The 25,249-nt window shown below is 32.4% G+C and overlaps 1 protein-coding gene across 1 annotated transcript; it reads right to left on the bottom strand.

Annotated features, from left to right (window-relative positions):
* Positions 1–980: 980 nt before the first annotated feature.
* Positions 981–7,772, bottom strand: LOC114329895 (pupal cuticle protein 20-like). The gene is made up of 3 exons (XM_028279154.2): positions 7,635–7,772; positions 3,498–3,741; positions 981–1,463 (listed from the first exon to the last, which is right to left on the bottom strand). Exons 1-3 carry the CDS (start codon positions 7,638–7,640, stop codon positions 1,081–1,083), a joined length of 633 nt encoding a protein of 210 aa, XP_028134955.1. The 5' UTR covers positions 7,641–7,772; the 3' UTR covers positions 981–1,080.
* Between the last annotated feature and the right edge of the window lie 17,477 nt (positions 7,773–25,249).

The raw sequence follows: 25,249 nt of genomic DNA, 5'->3' as shown, positions 1-25,249 counted from the left end.
CAAATAAATTGTAAATTGTTGATTTTATTAGAGGAAACCCGATTATAACTATTTAAAATGAATTATTATTATTCTATGCAATGATTATGATACTGACCATTATCACAATTTATTTAATTTCCACACCACTTTTAAACCTTTCACTGCAGGAAACCACCTGTCCACCAGTAACAGTAAATAATGTTTGTGCCTAATAAACGCATAGACAAGAAGGAAAAAGATACTTAAGTCAAATACATAATCATAATTCATAGAGTATTTGTTTACTTAAGGGTAATTATCATAAATTCGAGTAAAAGATTTACTTTATACCAGTAAAACTGCTTGATCTTGCAAGTTGTGTTTTAGTTGGAGTAAAACTGCTAAGTTAATTTATGTTTCTACTCGTCAAGGAGTGTGATTTGATGTTTATTTCACTATTTTGAGTGTCGTTTTAGTTTACAAGTTTACAACATAAAGTCGATTGGATGGTATGCCAAGCGTAATTCAATCTACTTCAAAGAAAAAAATTAGGAAGGAACAACAAAATGTCATATATTTTTGACGGAGTAACTTCAACATTTCATGACGGGAATAATTATTTTTTCGGTAATAACAATATTTGATTTTTGAGATTTCCCTAGCTGTTCATGAAATAATTAAAATTGTATATAAAAAATGATTATCTCATTTAAAATAAATATTTCTTATTTACCAAACTTTCGGTTTGGTGCCCCTTTGGGGTTACGCCGCGTGCGCCGCACGCGTTGCACGCCCGGCTACAGGGGCCCTGTGGGTACTTTCCGAAAGGACCGCAGACGTTCGGATAAGTACAATTAGCGTTTCTTTGTAAAGACAATGAAGTCGACTTTACTAAGTAACAAGACATTAACTCAACACAGACTACACATTATTACATTATCTGATTGTGAAATCAACTGTACCATGCCAATGGCCATTAGTTGTGGAGGCATTAAGCTAAATTAATAAAAATACAAGAATTGTTTTATAAAAATAAAAATTGCACTTTATTAAATAAACACATTAAATATCACGTAGTTGAACACAACCTAAATCATATACATTGCTTTACACTTTACATTAATATTGGTATCCACCTCCTCTGTTATATGCAGCACTGCCTCCTCTGTTAAATGCAGCACCGCCTCCACCAAAGTGTGCAGATTGCCTAAATCCTCCAGCTCCTCCAGCGTTGTATTGTCCAGAGTTGTCACTTCTGTACGAACCGTCATCAGACACGCCTCTAGCTTCATCGGCCAGATTTTGTTGGATGGATTTTAAGATAGCTTCAGGAATTGGTGGGGGAGTGGGGATGGCGTTTCCTTCAGGGTGGAAACCATTTTCGTCGGCAGTGTAGCTAATATGGATCTGCTGACCTTCTGGAGATGTGTAAGAGAAGCCACCATTAGCTCTGGTGCCGTCTCCTCTAGCTTCACCTTGTTCTTGGGCTGAGATACCATTACCTAAAATGTAAAGTGTTTTTTATTTGCTCTTTTCCATCATCACCTACACTTTTTAACATATACATCGATCAGGCTTTGAAAATATGGTTATAGAAAATATGGAACAATGGCATACCATTACAAGAGAATATATTACATTCACTACTTTTCGCCGATGACCAAGTCATTTTTGCACAAGACAGGGGGTTTATGGAATATATGATAAGGAAAAAAAAAAGGAAGAGTATGAGCTATGAGGGCTCAAGACAAATCCGAGGTTGCAAATTTGCAACTCAGTTTATAATAGTCATGGACACTTTAATAAAAAATACCAAAGATCAAACGAGAAACCTTCAATATTTAGTAGGATATAAAACTTAAATGCAATAAAGATCAACTCCCTTCTATACGCTGATGATATAGTTTTAATCACAGACACAGTAGAGAAAATGAAGTAACTAATAGATATTTGGCAAAAAGAGATACAGAATATAAAAATGGAAATGAATCTCAACAAAACAATACTTATGATAATAAATGAAGATGAGAAAAAAAAAGAAATACTAATATAATAGCAAGGGAACAAGTAATAGAACACGTATCTACTTTTGAATATTTGGGAAATATAATAACAGATGATGGGAAAACGGACTTGGCAATAAGTAATAAACTGAAGAAGGCAACTAACGTGTATTACTCCTTAAATAATACAATTTTTGGAAAGTGAGAAATAAACAACAAAACTAAACTCAGAATATATAACAGCAGAGTAAATCCGATAATGACATATGGGGCGGAAACATGGAGTGTGCAAAAGAAACATGAATCAATGATAAACGCGACCGAGATGAAATACATGAGAAGAATAGCTGGAGTTACGAAGTTTGATAGATTCAGAAATGAAGATATAAGAAGAGAGCTGGAACAAGAACCGATAATGAGGAAGATCGAAAACAAACAATTAAGCTGGTTTGGACACATACAACAAATGGAACAAAAGAGACTTACAAAGAAGGTACATGAAGCCAAAATGGGAAACAAAAGAAAAAAGGGAAGGCCGAGGAAGACATGGATGAACCAGATCCAGAATATAGGCGAAAGGAGACACACGAGTACGAGGGATATGAAGAGCCTGGCCACCAATAGAAGCGCTTGAAAGAAATGGATAAAAGGCGGAACCCGACATCCGACGCCCTGAAGGGCTCTAAGGATTATGAGAAAGAAGAAGAAGAAGAATATCTCATGTCTTTACCTACTCTTATTTGCCATACATCATGGATGATAATACAAAACATACTTCATATATACGATAATTTCTTTCTTTCTCATAATCCTTAGTGCCCTTCAGGTCGGATGTCGGGTCCCGCCTTTTATTCATTTCTTCCAATCGCTTCTATTGGTGGCCAGGTTTTTCATATTCCTCATACTCATGTGTCTCCTTTCACCTATATCCTGGATCTGGTCCATCCATGTCTTCCTCGGCCTTCCCTTTTTTCTTTTTTTTCCCATTTTGGCTTCATGTGCCTTCTTTGTAAGTCTTAAGTGTCCAAACCGGCTTAATTGTTTGTTTTCGATCTTCTTCATTATCGGTTCTTGTTCCAGCTCTCTTCTGAAATATCTTCATTTCTGAATCTATCAAATTTCGTAACCCCGGCTATTCTTCTCATATATTTGATGTCGGTCGCCTTTATCATTGATTCATGTTTCTTTTGCACAATCCATGTTTCCGCCCCATATGTCATTATCGGATTTACTATTCTGTTATATAGGTACTCTGAGTTTAGTTTTGTTGTTTAGTTCTGCCTTTCCAAAAATTGTATTATTTAAAGAGTAATAATACACGTTAGTTGCCTTCTTCAGTTTATTACTTATTGCCAAGTCCGTTTTCGGCGTTTTCCCATCATCTGTTATTATATTTCCCAAATATTCAAAAGTAGATACGTGTTATATTACTTGTTTCCTTACTATTATATTAGTATTCCTTTCCCTTTTCTCAGCTACATTTATTATATACACAATAAAATTAAAACTTAAATGTTAGTTAAGAGTACCTACCTGTTTCGTAGTTAAAGTGATATGATCCATCTCCTTCGTTAATATTATCCAGTCTTACAATGGGAATTTGTTGTCCTGAGCCAGAATAAGACCCAGAGTAGGAGCTTGCTCCAGAATAAGCACTAGCATGGCTGCCACCAAACGATCCGGATGATGAAAACGAAGAGCTTCGTTGAGGAGGTAGATAGTTCTGATGCAATTGGGTGCATGCTACGATTTTGACGAAAGCTAATGCCAAGAGTATCTGCAAAAGTAATAATAATCATTTGTATAATTCGTGGTGAAATACGGCAAATGATTAAAAAATTATCAATAATAAAATGTTTTTGAACAAATAACAATATAATAATATAATGTATATAATATAACCAATACAACTCAGAGTTACATTAAGAAACTTGCTGTTTGTAGATTTTATATCTAAAAAATAAATATCACAATAAAGAGAATAACAATTAATACAGTTTAAATAAATACAACCTCAAAAAATTATGTCGTATGATATAGAAACTCCTCGGGGTGTAAGACAGGGCTGTGTATTGTCACCACTGCTGTTTAATATGTATAGCCAGAGAACAGGTCGTTGTTCTCTGATATAGCGAAGCCGTCTTCCAAGAAGCTTTAGGAAAATGTAAGGATGGGACCATCATAACCATGATAACTCCTTAATAATATAAAATATGCCAACGACACTGTCATATTTACTTCAATTCTGTATATGGTATGAAAATGAACTAAAGAAAACAAAATTCATTGGCATTGCGAAACATCTAAAAAACAACGAGGCACTCCATATTAATAATATCCAGATAGAAAGGATAGAACCAATACAAATATCTAGGAACATTAGTTACTCAAAACGCAGATCAAGCACAAGAGATTAAAAGCAGTATAGAAATAGCAACGGCAAAATTTGTGAAAATGAAACATCTATTTTCTAGTCGAGACCTAAGAATGTATCTAAGGATACGGTGGTTGCGCTGCTACGTTTTTACAACTTCGCTTTGGAACCCTGGACTAGCGCACAGATGCGCTAGTCCAGGGAGCATCTGTTTTGCGATGGACGTTGAGAGGTGACTCAAATTTTTTGCAGAAATTGCTTGAAAATAACTTAAATAATAATATTTGAGTTATCCTTCCACTCAAAATGGCCCGGAACATTGTTTAAATAATCAAAATGTCAAAATATGAAGGAAAAATTCGATTTTTTTTTTATTGGTTTTTTGATTATAACTTTAAAATTGTTCATTTCTGAGAAAAGTTGTACTGACATAAAAGTTACGTAATTAAAATTCCTACAATATAGAATTAGTTGAAAATTTAAAAAATAGTCACCCTTGTTGCAAAATAGTAATAATTTCGAAAAAAAAACATACAAAAACAAGTATTCGCATTTTTCGTTTTTCAACCATTTATGCTACACTTAGGACCTTCATATTTTATTCAGAAAAACTTTATGATATAGCAAAATAACACTGTAAATTTCATTAAGATCAGTTTAACAGATTTTTGCAAAATAAATTTTGCAATCCAGCTTTCGCAAAAAAAATCATTTTTTTTTAATGTTTCAGGGCTGAAAATAAAGCAGATAGCAAGTTGAATTTTTTTTTGCTTACAGAAGTTTACTGTACCTTTTATTTGCAATTTGCATAATTAAAATCGATTAATTACCACGGCGTTAGGAAATTTTTTAAATAAACATTAATTTTTGGTGCTACGCACAGGACAACGATGTTCGATTCACACAAGTTGATTTCCACCAAAATCTCTTCCAATCTTTATCTAATATATTATTTTCTTACTCTATATTTTGTTGTCTTTTAATACTTTAATTCCACAAAAATCAAACTAATTTTATTATTGTTTGTGAAATATTGTTTAAACAATTGCATATGTTTAAAAATAATAAACTTTTATTCTCTTAGTTAAAATATATGAACAAAGAAAGTTTTTGCTAAAAAACTGTTATTTCAAAGGATAGAGTATGTGTTTTTATTTTGCAATAAACAAATTTATGTATTCATATCGAAATGTAATAAAAATGAAAATGTATCAATCATTATCAAAGGTCATTGGAATGTCCTATCAGAGCAAATTATCCGCTGTCCTACGCGTAGCACCAATAATTAATGTTTATTTAAAAAAATTCCTGATGCCGTGGTAGTTAATCGATTTTAATTTTGAAAATTGCAAATGAAAGCTACAGTCCACTTCTATGCGCAAAAAAAATTGAACTTGCTATCTGCTTTATTTTCAGTCCTGTAACATTTTGAAAAAATGAATTTTTTTGCGAAAGCTGGATTGCAAAATTTATTTTGCAAAATCTATCAAACCGATCTTAATGAAATTTACAGTATTGTTTAACTGTATCATATAGTTTTTCTGGGTGAAATATGAAGGTGTAGCATAAATGGTTGAAAAATGTAAAAGGCGAATACTTCTTTTTGTATGGTTTTTTCGCAATTATTGCTATTCTGCAACAAGGTTGACTATTTTTTAAATTTTTAGCCATTTCTATATTGTAGGAAATTTAATTACGCAACGTTTATTTTAGTAAAACTTTTCTCGGAAATAAATACTTTTAAAGTTATAATCAAAAAACAAAGAGAAAAATCGAATTTTCCCTTCATTTTTTGACATTTTGATTATTTAAACAATGTTCCGGACCTTTTTGAGAAGTAGGATAACTCAAATATTATTATTTGAGTTATTTTCAAGCAATTTCTACAAAAAAATTTGAGTCACCTCTCAACGTCCAAATGTAATATTTTTACAGATGCGCCCTGGTCTTCTACGGATCTGAGTCCTGCATTGAAGCAATTAGAGAATTAGAAATTGGAAGCTTTTGATCATTGGTCTTCGAATAATGCTACGAATATCATGGGTAGACAAGATTAGCAATATCTAAGTCCTTCTTCTTCTTCTTGTGCCGACTCCACTAAAGAAGGTTGGCTATAATCATTTCAAATTCGTCTCGTCTTCTACTTTTCTGAAAAGCGTCTGTGTGTTACTCGGTCCAGTCGCGATTTCTAAAGTCTGCCCTATCATACCTTTTTGCTGAATTTTTGCTAATAGGGAGCTGATGGGCAAGTTGTTAGGGGGGAAAGTGGCGAATGACAGATAACAATTCCGTGTTTGATGAGTTGTTTGTTTTAAGGAATGAAAATTGTGATGTTAGTTAACGTTTTATTTATATGTATTAAAGAGTTCAATTTATTATGATGGTTGTAAAATTTTTATTATTTATTGTGAAACAGACAACGTTTGGATCATTAAAGTTAGCATAAGGAAATTTAAGTTGATATAATTTTTAGGTTATCTTTGGTTATGCAATATTTTGACAAATGTATTAAAATTTTCTCTTAGATATTTGAACTTAAACTGAAGGCAGTAATAAAAGACAAGAAAAGAAATGAATGAAATAAATTAATTGTGAAGGTAACTACATAATTATAGAAAGTAAGGTAGCAAAATCAGTGAAGGAAAGCGAAAAAACCTTAACTATTAAACCTAGAGTACACTGGGTGAATCCTCTGTAACTGAGGGTGCAGTTGTATATCAGACAATTAAGTTAAAAGAAAATGAATTGGAGCTTTAATAGTTGAAAATAGAAGATTTCAATAAAAAAATATCATAGTTACCTTTAGGGAATTTTAAAGTAAATAAAATCAACACAAAACAGAAAAAGAAGATCACAAAGGACAAGACATAATAAACAGTTTAAAAAGGATGGTACAGAAGGTTTAGCAACTGGATCACTACATTGGTTTTTTATTTTACTTTGATCGGAAGAGAACCAAGAAATCTACTATAAGTTTTAAGGAATACTTTTCTTCTTCTTACACACTTACTGCCGACATGTCGAGAAAAACAGGATAGATAGTATAACAAGATTACAATACATACAATATAAATAGGATATGCTGCAACAGTATAAGATAAACATAGGAAATATATTGTAAAAAATACAAAATGTTGTACAATCGTGGAGGATAATATTGTTTACATGATAGTATAACAAAGATGATATAAACGACTAACAAATGTGTGTTAACACTTTATTAAGATACATGTTTCCATGTAACGAAAGGAAAATATAATTTAATTTCCAAAATGACAATCAGAAATAATATTTACCTTCATTTTAATTCAAAAATAATTCACTATACCCCTAACCAACTACACTAAATGAAAATAGCCGATCAAATGACACTGATTGAAATGACCAGTGCGCTTTTATATATACCAAAGCCATTAAACATGAAAATCATCATCGAATGCCTTCTTTTGCATCTTCCGAAATTATTAAGGATGGGCTTACAACATTTTAATTTCAGTTTTTTAATACCACTTGCGAATCAGATCACTCCGCCATTAGGTTGGGCAAGGTCAGAGACACAGAGAATCCATTACGGGTGAATATTTCTATGATTGTTCTTGTGAAGCTCTTGCGGATTCCAATATGCATTTTTGATAGATCATGGACATTGCAGAAAGTGAACAAATTGAGTTTGTGACAGTAATATATAGATAGCAATTTCAGGTAATATATCAAATCAAATAAAAACAAAGATTTTAATTGAATAACTGGGAAAAAAAGTATTTTTTAAAGTGTTTAAAATTTATTAACTCCTAGCTGAGCACTTTCGTCTTACAAATCCATCTTCACAGCTACGCTACAATAATGAAATGTCTATTATAAGTAATTAATTTTTTCAAATTTAACAAAGATTAAAAAAAAATTCAAAAAAAAATGTTTTATGTATGTAGTTTTAGAAAACTTCGGTCGAAGGTTGAATGTTTATATTTAAAAAATTGTATATTAGTAGGTACGTTCTTTAACGGTAAAATATTGCAAAACCTTTAAATTTTAAAGAACCTTTTGGATCGACATGAAATTTGGCATACAAATTACACATAGCTAACAAGTCAAAGAAAAAAAGTGATATTGTGCCGATATGTGCTTTTGCCCTGGGGGTGACTTTCACCCCTTCTCGGGGGTGAAAAATATACGTCCAAAATAAGTCCGGAATTCGATAAATTGATTATTTCTAAGAAACTTTTGTTCCATAGAGTTTTTTCACCAAGTCAATACTTTTCGAGTTATTAGCGAGTGAATATCTTCATTTTTTAACAAAATAACCATGTTTTTAGACGGTTTTTCGCAAATAACTCAAAAAGTAAGTATTTTATAGAAGAAATATTCTTAGCAAAATTATAGCCTGTAAAAAAGTGAAAAAATTGTGTATGTATTAGATATTTAGACCTAGTAGAAGCAGAGTTATAGGTAATAAAAATAGGTTCGCATTCGTCAAATTCCAAATCGAATATTTTAACTTAATGAAGCACTTTTTCGCAAAAACTCGTTACAGCTTTTTAAAGCGTTTAAAAAAGCTTTGTTTTTATTTTATAAAAAAATTTCTATCATCAAAAGTAAACAAGTTACGCTCAAAATAAAGTTGGTCATTTTTTTTGCTAAAACAATCGGGAAAATCACCCCCTAATTAGCATTTCAAATGAACTTATTCGTTACCATTTCACAAGTTGCTTTACTGGTGTATATATTGCTTATATGATCTGTAAGTTTCATCGGTTCAAAGTTCTTATTTTTGAAAGGGCTGTAGTTGAAAAGGCTTGAACGAGTCACCAATCACGAGTGTATGCAAATTTAGAAACACCAAATCTTAACCAATATTTGTCTTATAGAAAAACAAAAAAATATAGGATATTCAGAAAAGAAAAGCAGCCTTTTTTATTGTTTGAAATTTTTGGTACCTCTAATAATTTTTAAGTTATTTTGAGAAAAAAAATTTTTCAAAATCAAAAATTTTAAAAATTTTATTTTAAAACCAATTTTTTTTCAAAAATAAGCACGTTGAATCGATAAAACTTACAGATCGTATAAACACAATATAAATAAAGCAACTTGTGAAGCGGTAAGGATTAAATTCCTTTAAATTGCTAATTAGGGGGTGATTTTCCCGCTTTTTTTCCAAAACAAAAGGGACCAATGGTATTTTGAGCGTAACTTGCTTACATTTGATCCTAGAATCTTTTTTTATAAAAACAGAAATAAAGCTTTTTAAACTCTTTAAAAAATTTGTAATGAGTGTTCTAGAAAAAATGCTTGATTTTTTGATTATTTCACATTGAAATATTCTATTTGGAATTTGGCGAATATGAACCTATTTTTCTTTAGCTATAACTCTGCTTCTACCAGGTCTAGAGACTTCATGAATACACCATTTTTTTTTTACTTTTTTACAGGCTATATTTTTGCTATGAATATTTTTTTCGATAAATACTTACTTTTTGAATTATTTGCGAAAAATTGCCTAAAAGCGTGTTTGTTTTGTTGAAAAATGAATATAATATTCACTCGCAAATAACTCAAAAAGTATTGACTTCGTGAAAAAATTGTATAGAATAAAATTTGCTTAGAATAAGTCAGTTTATCGAATTCGGGACTTATTTTGAACGTATGTTTTTCACCCCCAAGAAGGGGTGAAATTCACCCCCAGGGCAAAAGCACACATTGGCACAATATCATTTTTTTTCTTTGACTTGTTAACTATGCGTATGCCAAATTTCATGTCAATCCAAACGGTTCTTTAAATTTTACAGCAAAAACCGTCAAAGAATGTACTAATAAAAGGTTAAAAAAAGGTATATTTGTTTTGATTATGGTAGGGTTCAAAACCCACCATTTAAAATGGACAAAAATGGTACAATGAAATGAACTAACTGCAGACAGTCAGTGCTAAAACAGGATGTGCTTTTCCTAAATGTTCTTCTTTTTACAAAAGTGACAGCTGACATCTGTCTAAAAAACACGATATTAGAATATTTCACTTACCTAAGAGGCGGAGGCCATGAAACTAAAAGAAGAAGAATATTTCACTTTTCTAAAAATGAGAACATTTTTAGGAAAAGCACATCCTGTTTCAGTCTGATGTCCGTTCATTTCATTCTGCCAGTTACCTCCACCTTAGATGATGGGTTTTGTACCCTACTATGATCCAAAAAATGTTTAATATGTTTTTTGTGTGAAAGTGCAATGTGCTGTTCTGAATGTTTTTAGCCCTTTTTAAAATTTTTAAATATAAAAATGCAACCTTCGACCAAGTTTTCTAAAACTACAAAGGTAGGTAAGAAATTTTATTTTTCAAAAATTATTTTTTATACTTTTATCAATACAAAAGATAGGATGCATCCCTTTATTAACCTTCCGATGACCAACCTTTTTTTGTTACACGGATGACCAAGGGGGGTGGGAAAAATGACCCCAGGTCAAAAATGTCAAAAATGACAATTAACAAAAACATGAAGTTTTTTTTTAATTTATTTATTTTTTTTTATTTTTATGGCATGGACTTTATGTCATTCAGCCAGTCACAACATGAGTATTATTGTCATGTGTAGTGTGTATGTTGAGTAAGGGTCTTGTTACTTTGCAAAGTCGACGTGATTAGCGTAAAACTACTTGGAATTACACATAATAGACGGTATTTTACTAAACATCAACTTCAGAATATATTTTTTATTCGTAAAATATAGGGAATTTTTTTTATTTCAAAATATGAGGAGATGTAGAATGATATTAAAGTCAAATAAAAAACTAATGAGTTAAAAATTGAAAACATTTTTGAATTTATTAAAGAAAAACATACGCTGGGGTCACAATTTCCCCCGCTTGGTCATCCGAAGGTTAAACATTCGAGAAAAAAATAGTTAAATAATCAACATATCATTGTAGCATAGCTCTGAAGATGGCTTTGTAAGCCGAAAGCGCTCAGCTGTAAATTAAAACTTTATAGACTTCAAAAATACTCTTTTTCCAATTCATTCAATTGTCATAAGTGTGTACTAAAACATATCAGTATTTACAACGAATATTTTAATGTTAAGGAATAATTCAACAAAATTTTTATGTAATAAATAAGTCTCATTAGAATATGTTTTATACTGACTTATTTTACGTTTGATATGTTATATTTTCATATATTTGTCTTATATAGTATTTTATTATACAATAACTAGTTTTTCTACTAGAAAAATAAATCATGTTATGTTATGCATAATTTTTGAGAAAACTTTTGACTCAAAAGGGATACATTTTAATTTGCGTTATTCTACCTACTTTCTAATTCATTTTTTTTGCACAGATTAGAGAGACATTAAAAGGGAATGTAAAAAAAGGTTATTTTGTCACAATCTTCATTATTACGTTATAATTATTTTACTACCTAAATATATTTTCATATTTTTAAATAGTCCATTAGTTTCTATAAAAAATCCGTTAGGCAAAATGAGTATAGGACGAACAAGGAGAAGATGGAACGAAAATTTACGGGCAGAATAAAAGGCACCGCTGAAGAAAAACAGGCAGTAGTCCCTATATAAAAGAAAAAGAAGAAGAAGTTATCGTTGTGAAACATGGGTTGTGACACAGAAATATGCCAATGCATCATGCATTATAGAGCAGTTTATCTGCTAATTCTTGATTGCCACGTTTAAGGAAATTTTGGTACAGTTCTTAGCTGTTATGGGACCAACCAGGAATGTATTCCTTTTGATAGACTCTTGGTATATTACGCTTTTTGGTCGTGCTTATTACGGCTCCGGCGAATCTTTTGTAATTTCTGCTGGCAGGGGGTATCCAGCCTAGAGTATTGTCCAGTTCCGCAGAAAACATAGCTTTCTTTAAATTCTTCCGTGGGCGAGGGATAGATGTGATTATAGGAATTTGGGTTCCTGCTTCTAAGATCATTGGGCGGTGTTGGCTGTGTGGGAAGTCGTCCATTACTTTTCGTGAGACTGCTAGAGGCTGTCCGCTCTTATTAGTAGAGACAAAACATAGATCAGGGCTGTACTCCTGCTTCCATGTTGCTGACATGTAGGTCGGTCTTTAGCATCAAACTTAAGTGAGAGATGTTCGTCCTATACCCATTTTACTAGTGTGTTCCCAGTACTGTTGCAGTGTTTATATTTCCACTGTTGATGGTGACTGTTGTAGTCTCCCACGTACATTGACGGGTGAGGATGTATGTGGATGACTTGAGCTGGCCAGGATATATCTGATGGTTTGTAAGTATTGGTAACGGTGATGGTTCCAATTTTGACAACAACATTATGAATTTCATCATTAATACACGTGAAAACAAGGACGGTAAAACAATGATGGTACGTGGCATCCAGTAGTGCGAAGCCAGATATTTTTCCCTTTTTCGCAGTTGTTCCTCCGTTTCGCAATGTATTTTCTGTAAAGCGACCATATCGATGTCGTTATCTTTTAGAAATTTTGATAAGTACTGGCTCTTTGAATAGCTTATGCTTTCTACATTTAACTGACAAATTCCAAGGGCCGTTTGTATTTTTGTTAGTTTGCCTTCTGATAACCTTTAAAGACATTCTTTGTAATGTGTCTCTGGCCAGGGGATCCTGAGATTATCTGACCGCCAGTATTTGCTGGTTCATTTAGAGTTACTTAGGGTGCACGTGTAGTATTCTACTACGGACGCGAACTACTTTTACACTTACACCCCAGCTGTAAATAGAATACCCCGTAACTTTACCCATAGCTTTATGTAGAGGTTAAAACATAATTATTAGTTATCAGCTGATAAATAAATGTTTAACCTATTAAATTCAACAATGTCAAAACAAAATTTACAATAGGCCTTTAAGCCAATAGGCTTTTTATCACTTCTCATTTGTTTCGGGCTTCTGTCATATGTCGTATATTAATATTATACACAGATTATACAACATATGACAGAAGCCCTAAACAAATGCTAAAAAATGAAAAAAATTGTATTCTATTTACAGCTGCCCAGAGCAGCTGTAAATAGAATAAAAATAATCATGATCAATGATGATCGCCAACCTTTGAAGCAAGACGGCACCGTAAGAAGAAGAACAGTTCTTTTGTAGGTAAGTAGATGGCTCTACTGGTATTAAATCTATATGATTTTTAGTCAGCCCTAACATTCAAAAGATCCGTTTATAAATTTGACAGCTGTCGAACCATTAGTTTATGAGATATATCATTTTAAGTGTTGTGTTATGTTAGTTTAAAAAATATGGATAAAAAAGAATTTCGTACCTTAATATTTGATTGCTTTTTGGCGAAAATAAATACTGTTGAAGCCAAATTCTGGATTGATAAACAATATTCGGACTCTGCACAAGGAAAATCAATCGTTGAGGAATGGTTTGCTTAGTTTAAACGAGGCGAAATGAACACCGAGAACAATGCATGCAGTGGACGCCCCAAAGAGGCTGTTACCGATGAAAACATCAAAAAAGTCCACAAAATAATTTTGGATGACCATAAAGTGAAGTTGTTCGAGAAAGCTGAGACTGTAAAGACATGAAAGGGACGTGTTGGATATAATATGCATGAATATTTGGGTATGCGAAAGCTCTGTGCAAAGTGGGTGCAGCGAGAGCTCACAATCGATCAAAAACAACAACGAATTGGTTTTTCTGAGAAGTATTTGAAGCTATTCAATCGTAATAAAACCGAATTTTGGCGTCGATAAATAACAATGGATGACACATGGCTCCATCATTTCACACCGGAGTCTAATCGACAGTCTGCCGGGTCGACTGCACGTGACGAACCGACTCCAAAGCGTGGAAAGACGCAACAGTCGGCTGGCAAGGTTATGGCATCAGTATTTTGGAATGCGCATGGTATAATATTCATCGAGTATATTAAAAAGGAAAAAACATTAGAGAGATATTGCAAATTTAACACAGCCTACGTTGCGCTATTTAAACCGCGCTATTTTGACAGAATTGACATTTCTCAGACGTGTCATAAATACAGATATTGCTCAACATTTTGGTGGCGGTATTTTTACAGCATTTTAAGATTAGTTGTTTGTCTAATTTGTATGCAATTTTGGATCAAGATTTAGTTAGAAGCTCTCATTTTGGCCAATGCTAATGATGAAGACATATAGTTTATCATCTTGCATAACATTCAGAAAGATGAACATACACCTATTACATGCTAAAAATAAATAATTTGATTTAAATGGAAGGAAGGTTTGAATTCTCTTCCAAATATCGAGCATTAGAAACAATAATTGATCCTTGATTCGAGTGTTCTTAAAATAAAAAAAAATCCTGTTGTACATTTCATGTTTTCCTGAACTATAACGTCCAATTTTCTGAATAAGTCAATTGATTTTGACCTAAAACTTATTTTAATAAACACAAATCATCATCAGATGTAAATCTTTCGTTTGCTACTGTCTGAAGTACTCATTTTAGAAAATTATTACAAATAAACTTGGTTTAAATGAAAGACAAACAACAAACATAACCTGAAAATAAAATAGCGCAACGAATACCGCACAGCGTAACGACTCCCCTAATAACGGCAGGCACTATTTCCAATAACGCAGCGTAAGCCAAATATCACATCTGCGCATGCTCTACTGTCAAAATAACGCGTGCTGTAATACAGCAAGTGCAAAAGTGACTATGCAATATCTCTCTATTAACAGCGACTATTAAGTTGCGCTATTGGGGCGTTTGAACGACGAAATCGTGTAAAAATGCCCCTATTTGAAGAAAAATAAAGTGCTGTTTCATCAAGATAACTCACCGTGTAACAAATTAATGAAAATGATGGCAAAATTTCATGAATTGGGAATCGAATTGCCTCCGCAGCCACCGTATTCACCAGATATGGCTCCCGGCGACTACTACCTGTTAGCTGACCTCAATAGAATGCTCGCTGGAAAGAAATTTAGCACCAATGAAGAGTTAATCGCCGAAACTGAGGCTTATTTTGAGGCTAAAGACAAATTGTATTATAAAAATGGTATTGAAAAGTTGTATGACCGCCATAATCGTTGTAGAGCCCTCGAAGGAAACTATTTTGAATAATAAAATCAAATTTTATCAAAAAAAATTCTTTCTATGTTAGCCTACGAACTTTTCAGCCCGCCTCTTATATCCTTTATATATCATATTATTTTCTCTGTACCAAAATATTCGTCGATCATTAAAAGTGTACAGCCATAATAGGCCTGGATCCCTCGTACCAAAAAAAAGTTGATTAATAGCAAGCTGAAAATTTGTTAATAGCTTAACGGTGTCTAGTCGGATAAACTTTGATGTACGCGAACAATGGAACAGGGGAGGTTTTATTTGTGGAACAGTTTAAAAATTTGGAACGTCGTATTACGAAAACGTCCCATGTATTTTGTCGGACAGAACATCCAATTGATTTGTTACCCTTTCATTAAACTCTTATGCAAAAATCAGACTGCTATTACTAACCAACATGATTCCTGTCATTTGACATGTCCTTTGTGTTCCACTCATTAAAATGCCCAGTTGATGATAAACACCAGTCTGATTTTTGCATGAGAGTTTAACGAAAGGGTAACAAATCAATTGGAAGTTCTGTCGGACAAAATACAAAATACATGTGACGTTTTCGTGGTCTGACCATTCCAAATTTTTAACCTGTTCCACAATTAAAACTTCCCCTGTTCCAGTCGAGTGTTTCCATACATCAAAGTTTATCCGACTAGACACCCTTAAGCTATTAACAAATTTTCAGCTTGCTATTAATCAACTTTTTTTGGTACGCGGGATCCAGGTCTATAAACTATGTGTCATTTGCAGCTTTACTTTTATATAATTAGGGGCGGTGAATTGGTTCATATATCCCTGTGGAATTTAGACCAGGACTACCACTGAATGGGTATGGAACTAGGAGAAAATATCTCAAAGAATTCATTTTTACTACATTTTCAAAGTAGGTCTTCTAAAAGCACTCATTAACTACACCGTAGATAAATGAAATTTGCAAACAAATAAATATTTGCATACATGCCATATTAATATACAATAAAAATTATCTTCCATTTGCAGTTAAGAATCACATTCCATCGAGATCAAGAGTTGCACAAATCATTTTCCTAAATAATTATACGAAAAAATAAGATAGCAATCTGTTGCAAGGCCTGAAATAATTACAATTTATTGCACAAACAAATGAACTAAGTAGATAGATGTGACTTAAAATTCCTGACTTTGCATTTCACATATAGATATTATGGTAGGGGAGCCCAAGCGGGGATTTTTGCAGTTACTCGAGCGCGTCAGATTAGCATATGGGAGAAACCTGGTACCCTGCAGATGAACCTCTACCATATATTGGCTCTTAACACAGGGGAGTTCGTTAAGGGGGGCCCGAAAAAAAAATATATCCTTAAAAATACTCGAAATTGTCAGATTAAGATAAGGTAAGTTAAGTACATGCAAAAGAGTGTATATTTCAAAAATCTGACGATTTGAGCAGGGGGTAAGGAAATGGGTGAGTCCCAAAGTTTCACAAGAAATAAGCGAATATGTCGCGAAATAAATGACAGATCGAAAAACTAAAAAATATGTGCTCAATACATTTTAAAAATCTATCGAATGATACCAAACACGACTTCCCACGGAGAGGGGTGGGGGGTAAATTTAATATTTTAAATACGAATCCCGCGATATTTCGCGAAATGAACATCAGATCGAAAAACAGTAAAATACACTTATTCGATACTTTTAAAAAATCTATCGAATGGCACCAAACACGACTCACCAAGGAGGTGGGGTGGGGGTTACTTTAAAATCTTAAATAGAAGCCCCATTTTTTATTGCAGATTTGGATTCCTTACGTAAAAATAAGTAACTTTTATTCGAAACATTTTTTCGAATTATGGATAGATGGCGTTATAATCGGAAAAAACGATTATTGGAAATGGAAAATTAAATTAAAAAATGGCAAGCGCCCACTAAAATGGAAAATTTTACTTAACTTTTTTTGGTTTTAGGACCTACTCTTCACAACCCAATAGGTCCCCATAACGCTCGAGTGACTGCACATTTAGCATACTTTGCTCCCCTACCATTATTATTGATGGGTAGTAGTCTGGTTAAGAGTATTATCTTATAATCGTGATGGCTTCGGATTATTGTATGAAGAGCGTGATTAGAATGATGCCAACTAACGATAATGTGCTAAATATCCACACAATAAAATTATGTGAATTATCTTGATTGATTATGCATATTTACACAATTTAGTTCATCATGATTGAGACACATATATGGTTAAATTTTAATCTTATAAGATAGAATATTTATTATAAAAAAAAACATTATATTCGTCAACGAAATAATGGTAAATTGCCCTGATTATTTCATTCATAGAGATTCTGACCAATAGAGAGCTACAGAAATAAAATTACAGCGATAATTATTGATTATTTCATTCATAGGAGATTCTGACCAATAGAAAGCTACAGAAATAAAAATTAAACTGATTATTTTTTTAATGATTTTAACTTCCAATCGTATAGTAAGATATTTGATCACGTGTTTAATTCTGTCCAATCAGATTAAAATTATACTGATAATTATAAGAATTATAAGAATAAGAAGAATTTTTCATAAGGCACAACTTTGTTGTTACTGGGTCGATAGACATCATTTTTTTATAAGCTACATTTTTGCTAAGAATATTTTTTAGATCAAATTCTTTTTGAAATATTTGCGAAAAACCGCTTGAAAACGTGGTTTTGTTGTTGAACAATAAACATTTTCACTCGCAAATAATTTAAAAAGTATTGACTTGATCACTTCGGTGGTGACACTGAAAATTACACGGACATTTCACGGTCATTTACTAGGCTATTACATATACGTTTTTGTTACACAAGTCGTATTTAGTAACTTTTTAAAGAGGACCCCATTTCCAATTGTGCGGGGGGGCCGACGGAGTTTGTTACGCCACTGAATTTCATGTTCTTTGCATGTGCTTCAAAGAATATTCTTGCACCGAATATACTGAGCACATTCGTGTATGGTTTGTTCAACAGTAAAAGGTTAAATATAATTACTGCGGTCGTAAACATTATTAAATTTATCTGACCTGGCCCATTGTTAAGACCCACCCGGAGCGATAAGCAACCGAGGTAGACAGAGTTGGTCTTTTGACAATTACAATAATTACGACTACAAAAACCAAAAAAAATTTGATGTAAAATATTTTGCTATATATACCCGAATAGAAATTAATGTTTCAAATGAGTTTTAAAATAAATTAAATCTATTTTAATTGCTAAGATTATAGAAAAACAAATATTCAAACATTAATAATAATTTGTGGTTCTGACAAGAACCGTTTTTTTAATAGTAACATTTGTAGATTTGATGAAAGTATCACTCCACATAGTTCCGTTTCGCTATCGCTATCCTCATCTAAATTAATTATGATCGGTCCAATTATATTATGATGTACACGAACATAAGAATTTTCTTTACTTATTACGTGTCGGACTGAATTTCTCCAACTATTTGGAGACCATTCCATCCAAACATTTTCTTATTAACTCTACCACAGTACTACTACTTAACGTTAAAGAAATATTTTGTGACCTCACGTTAGACTTCAATTCGTGCCACATATGTTCTATGGGATTAAACATACAATAATAGGGTGGAAGCCGCAGCACTGTATGTCCCATTTCCTCCGCCAATGTATCACAAACATATACTTTTTTTTATAGAAAATGCCTTTAAAACTTCTAAAAGCTCTTGTTTGGTATAACATTCTTCAAAATACATATCATTAGTCTCCATGTAATTTTGAATTTCCAATTTAGTGTTATTCGAGTTTGGAGCCTTACTTAGTTGGCGACTGTGATAGCTTGCATTGTCCATTACTATCACGCTATTCTGAGGAATGTTTGGCATAAGATTATTTTTGAACCACTCTTCAAAAAGTTCTGCCGTTGTATCTTCATGGTAGTCGACGCAGGAGTCTTTAATGTTCTTTGCAGAAAGCCAGTGGCGGCTCGTCAGAGGAGGCAAGGGAGGCTCAGCCTCCCCATAAATTTTTTACACACTCTGTACTGTTTTGTTTATCATGAATCGCGAAAACAACAATTACTCTCACTATTATACAACGTGTAAATTCCATATTATCAGTAATTATCCATACGTACGGAGCATTAGCATTAGAACGCATGATCGCGTCTCAGTTTTATTACATATTATTGTAGGCAGGACCCTGGGTTATCCCGAGATGCACGAACGGAGCCGAGAAGCCCAGCATTCTCCGTTGCTAATGCTCCGTGCAGCGCAGCAGGCGTTTACGGAGACCCGGTCTCCTAACAGTGGCATCTACGGCGCCATCACACGCTGCCCGGAGATATACCAAGGGAGGCAGAATAGCTTCTCAGCTCCGTTGGGTGGTTGGGTGCGTCTCGGGACAACGAATTTTAGGGTCCTGACTAAAAATAATGAAAAATCTAAAAGTGCGAATTTTGTTATGAAATTTGGTATGTGGGGTTATAATAATATTTGGAACAACTTGCTCAAATAACTTTTTCCGATATTTCTAACTCAAAGCAAAATATCGGTAATTTATCGTGTTTTTGAATTCGCAGTAGGCCGCGTTTAGAATTAAAAAAATTCAGTTGAGTATCTTAAAAAATTTGAAGCTTCATTATGTATGGACTGCAAAACTTCAAATCTGTATTTATTTTGATATGCATAGGTATCTATTTACAAATAGATGGAGTTGTTAACAAATAAACGACACAAACTTTGGTATTAAACTTTTACTATTAGACTAACTATTTTTAAAATGATGATATCATGAAATTATGAATTAGGATGATATTATGAAATGTAAATAAAAAATGGTCAAAAGATGGGGCCTTAAATTACATTTTTTTGCGCATTTTTTTGCTAGTGCAAATTTGTCTAGATATTTTACAGTTAGGTATAGCCTCCCCTATTGTAAAAATCACGAGCCGCCACTGCAGAAAGCCACAGGGCATTTGGAACCCAACCATTTTCTGATCCAGCGTGTAAGATCGTTATTTTTTTCCCTTTATTTGACGGAGCTTTTGTCTTACATTTACCGGACGGATCGGCAAATCCTTTAGGTCGCGTTGAATGTGTGTCAAACCATGTCTCGTCGAGGTAAATTATCGGATGATTTTCAGAACGGAATTTTCTTATCGAAGTTATATACGCCATTTTTGTAATCTATGAGATTCCATAATTACTTGTCTTTTGTCAATTATACGATATCGAAAGCCCATACTTTTCAAAATTGTCCATGAGCTGGTGAGGCTACAGCTTATTCGGGTTTCGTCAACATTGAGCCGTTGCTTCAGAGCTCTTAATGTAGGTATGCGTTGCTCTTCGTACATGGTATAGACTTTTCGACGTATCAAGTCCTTATCGGCTTCATCCATACATTTGGTGGAACTGAAATCTTTACGTTTTTTTCTTGTTTCTATGGGGTTTGATGTAATTCTTTTTACTGTGGTCAGAGGTATTTTCGTCAAATCGCATATTTCACTCATAGCGGAAGTTGTGTCAAGTCCTCTTTTAAGTAAGGTACTGTATATAGTTTTTACAATTTGCTTTGCATCTACAGATAAATGTTTCTTCTTTACCGGAACACTAGAAGAAGCCCCATTATTACTATCCCACGGACGCCACATAATGATTGAAAACGTAATGAATAAAATGAGTAATACTACTTAACACTTCCCGTGATACATAATGACTAACAAATTTTATCAAGAAATCGTATTTTTATACTGGTTGGTTTTCAGTTCCATAAACTTATTATATAAATACCTGAAAACCACTTAAAAGGTGATTAAATAGCAACCCCGTCGCGCACTACAATCGAATTCGAAAAACCCTTTTAGCGGTACAGTTTCGTCAATATAAGCCTAATCTGTATTAATGAAATTATAATGAGTTTGGATTGTACGCAATTAAATCAACATTAAGAAATGAAGATTGACAAATTTTACCAGAAAACATATTTAAATTTTACCTGAAACCGGGCCTTTTATACTATTATCGGCTAATCCAGGATGTTTATAGTGGTAACTAATTGATCTTAACCATTTACTGTTTAATAGACCATACGTAGTATCTCGGAATGTTCTTAAAAGTTTATTCTTAGAATATACCTTAATCGAATATTCTTAGTATATGCGTAAGTATATGCAAAAGTATATGCTTAACACATAATTGTATATATTTTTAAAATATCTTAAAAAGAATATACTGTATGTACCTATAGGAAGAACAATAATGTTAGCCTATAGATTATCAACTTCGCGTTAAGAATAATTAATAAAATTTAGGTATTTTGGTAGGTACTACTGAACTATCTAATTCATTTTTTTAAACCGTTTTAATTGTATGTTAAAAAAGTTTAAAACTTAATTCTATTGAAGAAAAATGAGAAATTCTCGTTTCGTTTTCAATTGAAATGAATATACCATTTTGATTTGAGTTTATATCATGAGTATTTTTACCTATAATTTTTGGGAATCCGGAAACGGCCATTCATTGTCATTCTGACCCTTGCATTGCATATTTTATACCTGCACAAGGGAAGGGGGTAGGTAACAAAAGGGCAAAATATGAAAATAGTTTCCAGTACAGTTAGGCATTTATGTCTACGCTGTTAGGACGAAGCGAAGACGAAGTATTTCTAGCTACAAGGACTAAAACATTTTTAAGAACATAAAAAGCAGCTTGAAAATAATAAATTCATATTGGTATTTCAATATTTCCCAAATACCTAGTAAGTAAAAGTATGTATAATGTATATAGATACCTATAAATTTTAGTAATTTACATACGTATTATATACAGAGTTGCGATAAAGTATGGAACCAAGCAAATAACTTTGAAACGACAAGAACAATATTTATGAAACTTTGCATGCAAGTACAGTGATCGAAAAGATATTTTTTGTTACTACTCCACTTCCGGTTTCACCGGAAATACCCTTAACGTATTTACTTTAAATGGGACACCCTGTATATTTTTGCAGATTTTAAAAGAACTTGTTATTTTTAATTCATACATAACAAGTTTGGGAGAAAAAACTATTAAAACAAGAAATAAATCTCTTTAAAAAATAGGTTAATTTATTTACGTTAGACCAATGATATTAAAAATAAACAAAATAATTTAAAATGTTAACAATGTTTGCTGTTCACCTGGTGACAACGTGCAAGCCTATAAATAAATTTGTGAGTCACTTTTTGCAAGATTTCTCCACGTATTAGTTCACATTCATCAATTATTCTTCGTCTCAAATCCTGCAAGCATCTTGGTCGCCTAACGTAAACACGTGATTTTAGATAACCCTAAAGAAAATAAATCTAACGGGTTGAGGTCCGGAGAACGAGCGAGCCACTCTATGAATCCTCTACGTCCAATCCATCAATTTGGAAAATTCACTTCCAAAAAGTGAAAATTCACCATAACCGTTTATGATTAATATTTCAATGCGATATTTTTCACTTAAATGAACCATTTTTAATACAACTTATTTCTGTCAATTCGTTCAGTAACAGTTTTACCTACTATGCTAAATTCCAGATAAGTCATGCAGTGCATGTAAACAACAATTTTAGTCTACCGAATAGATGGTAGGTACTCGTTTATTTTCTACTACGTTGTATTAATAAAAAAAATTATCTACAGACACTTTTTAACAAATTTTTCTACCAAATTTGGTATATATAAATTAAAAATAACAGGTTCTTTTAAAATCCGCCAAAATATACAGGGTGTCCCATTTAAATTAAATAAGTTAAGGGTATTTCCGGTGAAACCGGAAGTGGAGTAGTAACAAAAAATATGGCAACAAATGCCTTTTGCGTCACTGTACTTGCATGCAAAGTTTCATAAATACTGTTCTTTTCGTTTCAAAGATATTTGCTTGGTTCCATACTTTATCCCAACCCAGTATATTCAGCATTTTTATTTTGTTGTGCACCTAATAACTAAATATATTACTTATATATTATATATAGGCTACTTACCCATATAATATTTATTATACATAAGTACCTATATAACTAACTAGAGTTTATATATTTTATACTTACTTTTTACGTAATATTGTAGAATGTAATAACTACATTCTCATATGCAATTAGAATATGTAAATATAATATATTAGTAGAACCTAGGATGAGATTGGGTGATGTTGAAAACATACTTCTGAGAAATATAGCACATCCTTGGAATATTCTTCCCATATACTAAAAATATGTGCGATAGTACATTCTAAGTATATAAATAGAAGGTATATAGCACTTCCTTGGAATATTCTTCCCATATACTAAAAATATGTGCGATAGTACATTCTAAGTATATAACTAGAAGTATATAGCACTTCCTTGGAATATTCTTCCCATATACTAAAAATATGTGCGATAGTACATTCTAAGTATATAAATAGAAGGTTTATAGCACCTCCTTAGAACCTTTTAAAAAGTATGTTCTTGGTATATACTGAAAAGAAGTGCGGTAGTACATTCTAAGTATATACATAGAACGTTTAAGTACTGTAATGTAGTATATACTCAGTATCTGCTCTGCACATTCGCAATGGTAATTACGCATATTCTAAGTATATACTTTTTCTGAAAAGTATGTTCTATGAATCTACTAAGAACATGAAATTGTTATGTGGGTGGTAACTACAAGAGATGAGAGTACTGAGAAGAATTACAGGAAATACGCTGAAAGATCGAAAAAGGAGTGAAAGCATTAGAAGAACATATTATAGTGTATAAACACGTACAGTGTATAAACGAATGGACACTAAATGAAAAAAAAAAAAGAATAGAAGAACGACATAAGCATAATGGGGGAGACCCGTTTGGTCAAAAGAGCAAGAGATAAATCACAAATTGGTAGAAGAAATGTCGGTCTACCGCGCAAAAGATGAAGTGACAACCTTCCATAGAGGTATCAATCCGCCAATGAAAAAGCCGAATTGAGTATAAAGAGAAAAAAGAAGAGGAAAAATTTTGAAATATTAATTTTTGGAACGCAATGATAAGCACATTAAACACATTTTATTTTTGAAAAGAAACTTAATATCATTTAAATTTTGTCCCCTAATTTTCATAATTAGGTAATAAATCTTTAGTATTTTCGTCGCATACTATATTGATCTCTTCTGATATGGTCAGGTAGTAAATGGCTATTCGCAATAATTAATAATCTTATTTTTATTGTTTTGTCTTGTTTTATATCTCATTCTTAAGCAATTTTATGCTACATAAAGTTACCTAATGTACTCGTATATAGAAGTAGCTAGATCATTTACCGTTAATTTCAATAATAATCCATCTGTTTGCCAGAATCTTTTAAATTATTAAGAAATATTGTTACGGATCAACAAAATAATAAAATTTCCCCATAAAATTTATTTCCACTGACCTCCGATTTGACTTAATAAGAAATTATTAATTTTTATGATAAACCAATTACAGTGTTGCGTATTGAGTTGTAATTTTTGATCTTTATGATCTGATGTCGGTTTTCCATTTGGTTTTATTATTGACATAACAACTATAACTTCTTATAAAAGTACAGTTAGATCGTTCATGTCATTCACGCACCGACACTTGCAAAGATAAATTATGCCTTATTTGCATAACAAATATTTAGACCGCTCATACTGGCCGTAATTTTTTATATATTATGGCAAAATTTTTATAATTATTTAGAATAGAAAACAAATAAAGTTAAGAGTAAACAACAACAAAATATAACTTCGGGAGATAGTATCATAAACTTTGGCAACAGTGGTAATCTTTGACATTATCTAAGATTAATATTTTGACAATATCATAGTCGCGCTAAATGGAAGTACCTAATAGAAA

Source organism: Diabrotica virgifera, chromosome 3 (genome assembly GCF_917563875.1).
Source record: "Diabrotica virgifera virgifera chromosome 3, PGI_DIABVI_V3a".
NCBI classification, from domain to species: domain Eukaryota; kingdom Metazoa; phylum Arthropoda; class Insecta; order Coleoptera; family Chrysomelidae; genus Diabrotica; species Diabrotica virgifera.
The sequence above is the reverse complement of the archived record's forward strand: the minus strand, read 5'-3'. Positions and strand labels throughout refer to the sequence as shown.